Below are 11,164 nucleotides of genomic sequence, written 5' to 3'. Positions count from 1 at the left end.
ATTTGTATGCAGTTTTTCAATTTTAATTAAATAATTAGTGCCAATGAAACGAGGCATCCAATTGAAAAGCAAACCGCAATACACGCGGAGCGTGAAGCGAGTCATCGAAGCCATCAACAAGAAGAGTTTCAGCAACTCCTACTGTCTCCACATGATTTACGACCGAGAAGTAGAGGAAAAACAAAATATTTTATTCACGATAATCTATTTAATTTTAATTGTGAAAAAGATCGTGGGCAACATGTTCCTGTACGGCTCTGGCCACATTCCAATGCTCTCCACGGCCAATGGCTGTCCCAATATTTTAATCTGGTTCGATTTATTTATAATTGCTTCTTATTATTTTATTTTAATGGATTGCTGAAAGGTTTAACGACCTGGCAAAAATCCTCGGTGAATTGTCCAGCGGACGTTTGCCGCGAGAGGAAAAATACGTCATCTTCACGTCTTCGGCACATCCTCAGTTTCGAGTTCTCTCGACACCTTTTCGTCACTCAAATCCTTCTCGGACGAGGCCAACGGCGCCTCTTTTTCCACCAAAGGCAACTCTTGATCTTCAGCCACAGGCTCTTCTTGCTTCTCAGCTTCCTCAGCTGGCGGCGTTTCAGACTCGTTTGCAATTTCCGGCTCTTCCACAGCGTCCTTTTCAACATTTTTAATCAAACGCGTCTCGCCCTTGCCAATGGTTTGAAAACATTACAAAATTAAAATTAAATGGACTTGAAAAATTGTTGGAATCATGGCGAGCGCGAGTGTGTGGTATGTGCACGCTGATTTCGCGGGCCAAGCGTGATGCGCAAGGACAGTATAACTAGGACTGGGACACCGCCATTTTTACAGACGGAATTTTTCCCCTCTCTCGTCTATACGGCGCTCGCATTCAAACGTCGCATAGACGAGAGAGGGGAAAAATATCCCGTGCGTGTGAAGAAGGAGGCGGAGCCAGACGGCACAAGTGCGCATGCGCGGATGGCAGCTAGCGGTTTCACTTAAGGAGAAGTAGCCACAGTACCAAAAGAGGGGAAGGAGTGGGGACAAACGACGCTTGATTGCTGGTTGAATGCCCCCACTCCTTCCCCTCTCTTCGTGTCTGGCTGCTGCTTCGCTTCTCCTACTCTCTCTCTCTCATTAGTCTGTAACTGGCAGTGACGGGACGATGTCGTGCGCGGTGCTTGTCTGCAGCCGTGATTGAGGGACCAGCGAGCAGCGAGGCCGCCAGCGACCACCAGGTGACTGTAGAGGACCACGGCCACATTTAGGGTGAGTCCAAATTCTTTTTTCATTTCTTTCTCAGCAGGGTCATGCCCGCCTGTGTTTTTGACGCTTGTGGGTGTGACCCTGCTTTTTCCTTTTTTCCATTAATTTTCCCTTTTCTTCTTAATTTCCAGCAGGGTCATGCCCGCCTGTGTTTTTGACGCTTGTGGGTGTGACCCTGCTTTTTCCCTTTTTCCATTAATTTTCCCTTTTCTAATTAATTTCCAGCAGGGTCATGCCCGCCTGTGTTTTTGACGCTTGTGGGTGTGACCCTGCTTTTTCCTTTTTTCCATTAATTTTCCCTTTTCTAATTAATTTCCAGCAGGGTCATGCCCGCCTGTGTTTTAGACGCTTGTGGGTGTGACCCTGCTCTTTCATTTTTACCTTAATTTTCCCTTTTCTTCTTAATATCCAGCAGGGACGTCCCCGCCGGCGTTTCTGACGCTTGTGGGGATGACCCTGCTGTTTCCCCTAATTCCCACACTGCAAGTCAGGGGTGAGAAAATATCACTGCGCTGCATTGAGAAAATCTCACCTCACCGCATGCCACTATTCATGGGGTGTCAAAGGGGAGTTTTTCGCACCACAAAGGAGTGACATGCGGCGGGGTGAGATTTTCTCACTGCAATGCAGTGACATTTTCTCACCCCTGACTTGCAGTGCATTGCATCACAGGCCCCTGATGTGAGTCGTCGAAGTTGAGCGAGATGATGCTGCTTCGCTTCTCCTACCCTCACTCTCATTAGTCTTTAACTGGCAGTGCCTGGAGGATGACGTGCGCGGTGCTGGTCTGCAGCCGCGCTTGATGATTGAGGGGCCAGCGACCACCAGACGGACTCCGTGGACCTCGGCTGACCCGCGACCGACGTCCACATTTCGGGTGAGTGCAATTCTTACATTGTTTCCTATTTTGGGGGCGTCTCTTGCAATCAAAGGGTAATTTGCGCGCCAAGAGTGAACCTGTTTCATTTGTGTTCTTCTTTCCTCTCATTCTCTTAACTATATCTTCTGATAACAGGTTTGCGACCTCGAGTACTGTCCGGACAACCAGTTCCTTGCTTCTGGCGGAAACGACCAACGACACTACGTTTGGAACCTTCATCCCTCCAACCAGTCCAAATATGCTCTTAAAACTTTGTATCTTTATTTAAATTGTAGTTATTTTCAAATATGTAATTGGAGAAATAAAGATAAACCCTGAAAATTAATTCAGAAATGTATGTAAAATAGAATTGTAAATTGTATAACCCTACTCTTTGCATTATGCTATGTAACTGGCAGAGGTGGGGAATCCCTAATGTCACCTTTTTCCATTTTCCCTTTTCTCATTTCCCTTATGTTCCTCTTTCCATTTAATTCCCAGCAGTGGGATCCTGTTTGCGCCTGTGGTGCATTCGGGAATACCCTGCTGTTAACCTTTTCCTTTTTCCCTTAAATTCCTTTTCCTTTCAATTCCCTTTCCTTTTAATTCCCAGTAGTGGGATCCTGCTCGTGCCTGTGGTGCGAGTGGGAATACCCTGCTGTTAACCTTTTCCATTTTCCCTTAAATTCCTTTTCCTTTCAATTCCCTTTCCTTTTAATTCCCAGTAGTGGGATCCTGCTCGTGCCTGTGGTGCGAGTGGGAATACCCTGCTGTTAACCTTTTCCATTTTCCCTTAAATTCCTTTTCCTTTCAATTCCCTTTCCTTTTAATTTCCAGTAGTGGGATCCTGCTCGTGCCTGTGGTGCGAGTGGGAATACCCTGCTGTTAACCTTTTCCATTTTCCCTTAAATTCCTTTTCCTTTCAATTCCCTTTCCTTTTAATTTCCAGTAGTGGGATCCTGCTCGTGCCTGTGGTGCGAGTGGGAATACCCTGCTGTTAACCTTTTCCTTTTTCCCTTAAATTCCTTTTCCTTTCAATTCCCTTTCCTTTTAATTTCCAGTAGTGGGATCCTGCTCGTGCCTGTGGTGCGAGTGGGAATACCCTGCTGTTAACCTTTTCCATTTTCCCTTAAATTCCTTTTCCTTTCAATTCCCTTTCCTTTTAATTTCCAGTAGTGGGATCCTGCTCGTGCCTGTGGTGCGAGTGGGAATACCCTGCTGTTAACCTTTTCCATTTTCCCTTAAATTCCTTTTCCTTTCAATTCCCTTTCCTTTTAATTTCCAGTAGTGGGATCCTGCTCGTGCCTGTGGTGCGAGTGGGAATACCCTGCTGTTAACCTTTTCCATTTTCCCTTAAATTCCTTTTCCTTTCAATTCCCTTTCCTTTTAATTCCCAGTAGTGGGATCCTGGCTGTGCCTGTGGTGCATTCGGGAATACCCTGCTGTTAACCTTTTCCATTTTCCATTAAATTCCTTTTCCTTTCAATTCCCTTTCCTTTTAATTCCCAGTAGTGGGATCCTGCTCGTGCCTGTGGTGCGAGTGGGAATACCCTGCTGTTAACCTTTTCCTTTTTCCCTTAAATTCCTTTTCCTTTAAATTCCCTTTCCATTTAATTCCCAGTAGTGGGATCCTGCTCGTGCCTGTGGTGCGAGTGGGAATACCCTGCTGTTAACCTTTTCCATTTTCCCTTAAATTCCTTTTCCTTTCAATTCCCTTTCCTTTTAATTTCCAGTAGTGGGATCCTGCTCGTGCCTGTGGTGCGAGTGGGAATACCCTGCTGTTAACCTTTTCCATTTTCCCTTAAATTCCTTTTCCTTTCAATTCCCTTTCCTTTTAATTCCCAGTAGTGGGATCCTGCTCGTGCCTGTGGTGCGAGTGGGAATACCCTGCTGTTAACCTTTTCCTTTTTCCCTTAAATTCCTTTTCCTTTCAATTCCCTTTCCTTTTAATTCCCAGTAGTGGGATCCTGTTTGCGCCTGTGGTGCATTCGGGAATACCCTGTTGTTAACCTTTTCCTTTTTCCCTTAAATTCCTTTTCCTTTAAATTCCCTTTCCATTTAATTCCCAGTAGTGGGATCCTGCTCGTGCCTGTGGTGCGAGTGGGAATACCCTGCTGTTAACCTTTTCCATTTTCCCTTAAATTCCTTTTCCTTTCAATTCCCTTTCCTTTTAATTTCCAGTAGTGGGATCCTGCTCGTGCCTGTGGTGCGAGTGGGAATACCCTGCTGTTAACCTTTTCCATTTTCCCTTAAATTCCTTTTCCTTTCAATTCCCTTTCCTTTTAATTTCCAGTAGTGGGATCCTGCTCGTGCCTGTGGTGCGAGTGGGAATACCCTGCTGTTAACCTTTTCCATTTTCCCTTAAATTCCTTTTCCTTTCAATTCCCTTTCCTTTTAATTCCCAGTAGTGGGATCCTGGCTGTGCCTGTGGTGCATTCGGGAATACCCTGCTGTTAACCTTTTCCATTTTCCATTAAATTCCTTTTCCTTTCAATTCCCTTTCCTTTTAATTCCCAGTAGTGGGATCCTGCTCGTGCCTGTGGTGCGAGTGGGAATACCCTGCTGTTAACCTTTTCCTTTTTCCCTTAAATTCCTTTTCCTTTCAATTCCCTTTCCTTTTAATTTCCAGTATAGTGGGATCCTGCTCGTGCCTGTGGTGCGAGTGGGAATACCCTGCTGTTAACCTTTTCCTTTTTCCCTTAAATTCCTTTTCCTTTCAATTCCCTTTCCTTTTAATTTCCAGTAGTGGGATCCTGCTCGTGCCTGTGGTGCGAGTGGGAATACCCTGCTGTTAACCTTTTCCTTTTTCCCTTAAATTCCTTTTCCTTTCAATTCCCTTTCCTTTTAATTCCCAGTAGTGGGATCCTGTTTGCGCCTGTGGTGCATTCGGGAATACCCTGTTGTTAACCTTTTCCTTTTTCCCTTAAATTCCTTTTCCTTTAAATTCCCTTTCCATTTAATTCCCAGTAGTGGGATCCTGCTCGTGCCTGTGGTGCGAGTGGGAATACCCTGCTGTTAACCTTTTCCATTTTCCCTTAAATTCCTTTTCCTTTCAATTCCCTTTCCTTTTAATTTCCAGTAGTGGGATCCTGCTCGTGCCTGTGGTGCGAGTGGGAATACCCTGCTGTTAACCTTTTCCATTTTCCCTTAAATTCCTTTTCCTTTCAATTCCCTTTCCTTTTAATTCCCAGTAGTGGGATCCTGCTCGTGCCTGTGGTGCGAGTGGGAATACCCTGCTGTTAACCTTTTCCATTTTCCCTTAAATTCCTTTTCCTTTCAATTCCCTTTCCTTTTAATTTCCAGTAGTGGGATCCTGCTCGTGCCTGTGGTGCGAGTGGGAATACCCTGCTGTTAACCTTTTCCATTTTCCCTTAAATTCCTTTTCCTTTCAATTCCCTTTCCTTTTAATTTCCAGTAGTGGGATCCTGCTCGTGCCTGTGGTGCGAGTGGGAATACCCTGCTGTTAACCTTTTCCATTTTCCCTTAAATTCCTTTTCCTTTCAATTCCCTTTCCTTTTAATTTCCAGTAGTGGGATCCTGCTCGTGCCTGTGGTGCGAGTGGGAATACCCTGCTGTTAACCTTTTCCATTTTCCCTTAAATTCCTTTTCCTTTCAATTCCCTTTCCTTTTAATTTCCAGTAGTGGGATCCTGCTCGTGCCTGTGGTGCGAGTGGGAATACCCTGCTGTTAACCTTTTCCATTTTCCCTTAAATTCCTTTTCCTTTCAATTCCCTTTCCTTTTAATTCCCAGTAGTGGGATCCTGGCTGTGCCTGTGGTGCATTCGGGAATACCCTGCTGTTAACCTTTTCCATTTTCCATTAAATTCCTTTTCCTTTCAATTCCCTTTCCTTTTAATTCCCAGTAGTGGGATCCTGCTCGTGCCTGTGGTGCGAGTGGGAATACCCTGCTGTTAACCTTTTCCTTTTTCCCTTAAATTCCTTTTCCTTTAAATTCCCTTTCCATTTAATTCCCAGTAGTGGGATCCTGCTCGTGCCTGTGGTGCGAGTGGGAATACCCTGCTGTTAACCTTTTCCATTTTCCCTTAAATTCCTTTTCCTTTCAATTCCCTTTCCTTTTAATTCCCAGTAGTGGGATCCTGGCTGTGCCTGTGGTGCATTCGGGAATACCCTGCTGTTAACCTTTTCCATTTTCCATTAAATTCCTTTTCCTTTCAATTCCCTTTCCTTTTAATTCCCAGTAGTGGGATCCTGCTCGTGCCTGTGGTGCGAGTGGGAATACCCTGCTGTTAACCTTTTCCTTTTTCCCTTAAATTCCTTTTCCTTTAAATTCCCTTTCCATTTAATTCCCAGTAGTGGGATCCTGCTCGTGCCTGTGGTGCGAGTGGGAATACCCTGCTGTTAACCTTTTCCTTTTTCCCTTAAATTCCTTTTCCTTTCAATTCCCTTTCCTTTTAATTTCCAGTAGTGGGATCCTGCTCGTGCCTGTGGTGCGAGTGGGAATACCCTGCTGTTAACCTTTTCCATTTTCCCTTAAATTCCTTTTCCTTTCAATTCCCTTTCCTTTTAATTTCCAGTAGTGGGATCCTGCTCGTGCCTGTGGTGCGAGTGGGAATACCCTGCTGTTAACCTTTTCCTTTTTCCCTTAAATTCCTTTTCCTTTAAATTCCCTTTCCATTTAATTCCCAGTAGTGGGATCCTGCTCGTGCCTGTGGCGCGAGTGGGAATACCCTGCTGTTAGCTTTTCCATTTCCCCTCAATTCCTTTTCCTTTCAATTCCTTTCCCATTTAATTCCCAGCAGAGGGATCCTGTTTGCGCCTGTGGCGCATTCGGGAATACCCTGCTGTTATCCTTTTCCATTTTCCCTTCAATTGATTGGTGCGGCCGCTTTCGACCTTTGAGATCAACGACGTGTACGGCGACGAGGGTGACTTCACCTTCATCAGGGCGTAATTTCATTGCTTGCAACACGCGAATTAAAAAAATAATTATTTGATTGTATTACAGCAATATTTTTTACAATAAAATTTCTGACACGAAAATATCTTGGCATTTTCCTTTTATCACCGCCTGAAGAACAATTCAATGTTTAAAATTTATCATTGCAACCGCTCAAAACTTAGTTTACAGAACGGATCGATCAATATTAAAAGGCGGAAATTGTGAACTTTTGGATTAGTTAGCTTTTAGAAGCTTTTTCAAAATGAATTTGGCAGCTTGAAGACCTCGTGATAAGTGAAAATCAGAACTAAAATTTATACTCTCTTATTTTCAATAAGAAACTGCACTTATTAAAACTCTTTTCCCAATAATTTTAATTTCTCAATTCAATTTTTTAATTACCGAATGTGAGGAGGCTGCCTGGCGAGTTTTTTGTATTAAAATTAATTATTCAGTTGTTTTTAGATTTAAACCATTTTTTTACAGTAAAATTAATTTAAATTTTGTTTATTTGAGAATTGGCGGGAATTACAATGGAGAAAGATCGAGGAGATATCATTTTGCAGGAGCACGCAATAAAATTTGTTTCCCAGTGCGATTGAGACACACGAACATTGACGAAAAGAGGGGGAAGGCAGACAAAATCAAGGAAGAGAAAACCCGAATGCATTGCCGCCATTGGCATAATTTGACTGAAGGACACTGCAGTGAGCAGGGCCAGGCTTTTTAGTCCATATTTTCCATCAGAAAAACGGAATTAGGATGCACAGATGAATGGAAAACCTCCGAATTTCGACACATCTATGAATATATTATACTGAGGGATGAAAATAATTTGTTTTATGTACATATAATTAATGAATTTGATTCGCCTGTTAAACGAAAAAGTAGCAAGAATTCTTTGCTCAGAGAATTCTCGACGCTGATTGGCTGACGCTGAACGCACGTCAACGCTCCCGCGGTTGCCTAGCAACAGCTTGCAATTAGCGTATTGAATTGCGCGGGAGAATCTGGCATGCGCGATTTCAGCCAATCAGCGTCGAGGATTTTACAAGAAGAGATGAATTCTTGTTTTTTCCACATATATTCCTGTTTTTATTCACAGTTGAATCAATTTCTTCTAATATAAATAAATAGAGCAATAGATTTGGACCGAACAATTAATTCTGTTCGAGTTGTAGCAGTCGTTCGTGCAAAGGTTTTGCCGCGATTTCAGCGGCAAAAGCGGCAGCGGCGAAGGCAAATCCGATGAGCAGGAAGGCGAAGGCGCCGGCCAGGTTGTCGAGGCCGAGCGGCGGCGCCAGCTGTTCGTCGTGCGAGTCGGCGACGGCGCGGTAGTCGGCCCTGTCGCCGAATTTGCGCACGTCTCGCGCCTGCCACTGCTGCAGCAGCCCCGCCTCCTGCAAACGACGCAATTCCACGCTCGTGGCGCGCTGCAGCGGCAGCCCGCGACGCATCCCGATCGAAATGTACCTGCCATTCAAAATTTCTAATAAAATGCAACGTTGAGGTTTAAATTTTTAATTTTTGCGACCTGGAGGCCATGCAGTCCGGAAGGGTGGTGAGGCTCCTGCGCGCCGCCGGCGAGAGGAACTCTGCTCCGGAAGGGTATCCGTCGCTGAGGACGTGCACGAAGATGCCGTAGCCGCCCTTTTGGACGCTGTCCTCCATTTGTTGCTCGGAGGCGGCGAGGCGGAACTTTCTGGCCAGCTTGGCGGCCGTCGAGGTGCCGGCCTGCTGCAGGTAGATGAGCATGTCCGTGTCGAGGCGGCCCCAGGTGAGCCGGCTGCGCGCCAACTGGCCCACCGTGCGCAGCGGCGTCTCCGTCACCTGCGCCACCATCCACGCGGACAGCTCGCTGTTGTACAGGTTCGCCACCAGGAAGCAGCCCAACAGCCACGACACGCACAGCACGCGCTGCGACGCCCACGAGCCAGGCTCACGACCGGACACCTTTTTTATTCATTTTTAATTGTTGAAAGACTGTCTCTGAGGATGTTTCTGAGCCCACCAATCGATTCCTGAGGGTCTAATTAGTTACAATTGATATTTTTTCCGTTAAAAAGTGCAGCGCGGTTTGCGAATTTTTTTCCCGCCAAAACAAATGAATGCGAGAAGTGCGCTGGACGAACAAGTCATGCGCACAGGCAGTGCTCAAACCAGCTGTGATGCGTGCGCACTTCGCACACTCATTTGTTTTGGCGGGAACAAAAGTTCGCACGTCGCGCTGCACTTTTTTAACGGAAAAAACCCTCAGGAATCGATTGGTGGGCTCAGAAACCTCGTCAGAGACGGTCTTCAAGTTTAATTTCCACGATTTGTACCTGTGCCGCCATTTGGACGGTGTAGAGGGTGCACTCGACGAGCGACCTCTTCCTCCTGGCAGTCAGGTAGAAGAGGCCGGTGAAGAGGACGGCGATGGCCGCGAACGAGGCCCACGTCTCGGGCCTCAGGGGCTTGAGCAGGGCGTCCCAGTTGCCGAGCACGCGTTTCGGCGCCGGCACCAGGAAGGTCAGGCACACCGACGTGTACGGCGAGCTGATCTGGAAGGCCTCGTAGTGGTCCAGCGCCATGTACAGCATCGCCACCCCGATGTCCGCCTTCCCCTCCGCCAATTCTCCTATTTTCAAATTTAATTCCACGTCTCAAAAAGGAAATATTAATTTTTATGGATTTTTATGTTGCACCATTTCAATTAAAATTTAAAAATGAGGTCCATATGGAAGCTTTAGAAATTTGTTTTACAAAAATGATCAAGGAGAATTGAAATTAATAATAAAAAATGATTGCGCAACCTTTGAGTCCTGTCCAGGCCCTTTTCTGCCGGTCGAAGTGTCCCCAGAGCTGTTTGTCGCGCGGCTCGTGGAACTGCCAGCGGAAGTTGAGCGCGTCGGCCAACTCGCGCACGACGCGCACCTCGACGCCGCGCGCCCTGCCCTGCGCGTCGAGCACCGTGAACGGCGGGTTCTTCACGCCCACCACGTGCAGGGTGCGACCCTGCAGGTCCACCCTGCCGTTCTCGCCCACCGCGATGCCCAGCTGCTTCGGCTCACCCGCGAAATCCGGTCTACAGCATTTTTTAAAATAAATTACTGCTTCAAATTAAAATTTCTCTGGATTTTATTTTTTACTAAAGTGGCCATTTTTTAATTTTTTATAATTAAATACCTCAATAGAGTGAGCCAAACGTCGAGATACATTTCCTTTTCGACCAAACGCTGAAGAGTTCCATTTCCTGCGTCCACCGAAGACGTGAAGATGACGTATTTTCCCTCTCGCGGCAAACGCCCGCTGGACAATTCGCCGAGGATTTTTTCCAGGTCGTTAAACCTTTCCGAAATCAATTAAAAATAAAATAAAAAGCAATTATAAATAAATCAAACCAGATTAAAATATTGGGGCAGCCGTTGGCCGTGGAGAGCATTGGAATGTGGCCAGAGCCGTACAGGAACATGTTGCCCACGATCTTTTTCACAATTTAAATTAAATAGATTCGTGAATAAAATATTTTGTTTTTCCTCTACTTCTCGGTCGTAAATCATGTGGAGACAGTAGGAGTTGCTGAAACTCTTCTTGTTGATGGCTTCGATGACTCGCTTCACGCTCCGCGTGTATTGCGGTTTGCTTTTCAATTGGATGCCTCGTTTCATTGGCACTAATTATTTAATTAAAACTGAAAAACTGCATAAAATACTTGCCGATTTGGTGTGCGTCAATAAACATCGTGAAGCAGAGGAGAAGAGAAACCGTCCGTAGCGCCAACATCATTTTTCAAGAGTGACCGCAAAAATTCGATGCGAGGGAAGGCTTAAAATTTAATCGATTTCGTCTCTTAACTGCAGCTGCCGTTTTCACACAATTAACGTCGCTCAAAGTTCTTATGTTCAAACAAAAATTAACGTCAACTTGTCTAAATTGAGTGGTGTGAAAAAATAATCCTGCGCGTCAGAAACACATTCAGGGCTTTATTCGATCCCTAAAACGCCCAAAAAAGTTATCAACGTGTTTTTAACGAAAAATTAATTTTTTATGCTGCTTAAATGCTTTATTTCTAAAAATTCCTGGAGAGATTCAAAGATTTCTGTTCGAAAAAGCCCGGGAATTCCATACAATGGATTCTCGGAGCAAAGAATTTAATAATTCTTCGC

At 45.3% G+C, this 11,164-nt stretch overlaps 1 protein-coding gene and 1 long non-coding RNA gene across 3 annotated transcripts; one reads left to right on the top strand and one right to left on the bottom strand.

Moving 5' to 3' along the window:
* Positions 1-999: 999 nt before the first annotated feature.
* On the top strand, positions 1,000-2,817 carry LOC135947154 (uncharacterized). 2 transcript variants are annotated; one of them, XR_010575595.1, is made up of 3 exons: positions 1,000-1,260; positions 1,915-2,134; positions 2,273-2,817. It is a non-coding gene; the product is annotated as an uncharacterized LOC135947154 (long non-coding RNA). The 2 variants fall into 2 exon arrangements; XR_010575594.1 differs by having other exon boundaries at positions 1,005-1,260; positions 1,930-2,134.
* A 5,015-nt stretch (positions 2,818-7,832) lies between these two features.
* LOC135946407 (glutamate receptor ionotropic, delta-2-like) lies at positions 7,833-10,666 on the bottom strand. The gene is made up of 7 exons (XM_065494617.1): positions 10,541-10,666; positions 10,400-10,482; positions 10,185-10,346; positions 9,812-10,083; positions 9,341-9,636; positions 8,551-8,969; positions 7,833-8,489 (listed from the first exon to the last, which is right to left on the bottom strand). Exons 1-7 carry the CDS (start codon positions 10,664-10,666, stop codon positions 8,177-8,179), a joined length of 1,671 nt encoding a protein of 556 aa, XP_065350689.1. The 3' UTR covers positions 7,833-8,176.
* Between the last annotated feature and the right edge of the window lie 498 nt (positions 10,667-11,164).

Source organism: Cloeon dipterum, chromosome X (genome assembly GCF_949628265.1).
Source record: "Cloeon dipterum chromosome X, ieCloDipt1.1, whole genome shotgun sequence".
Classification (NCBI taxonomy): domain Eukaryota; kingdom Metazoa; phylum Arthropoda; class Insecta; order Ephemeroptera; family Baetidae; genus Cloeon; species Cloeon dipterum.
The sequence above is the reverse complement of the archived record's forward strand: the minus strand, read 5'-3'. Positions and strand labels throughout refer to the sequence as shown.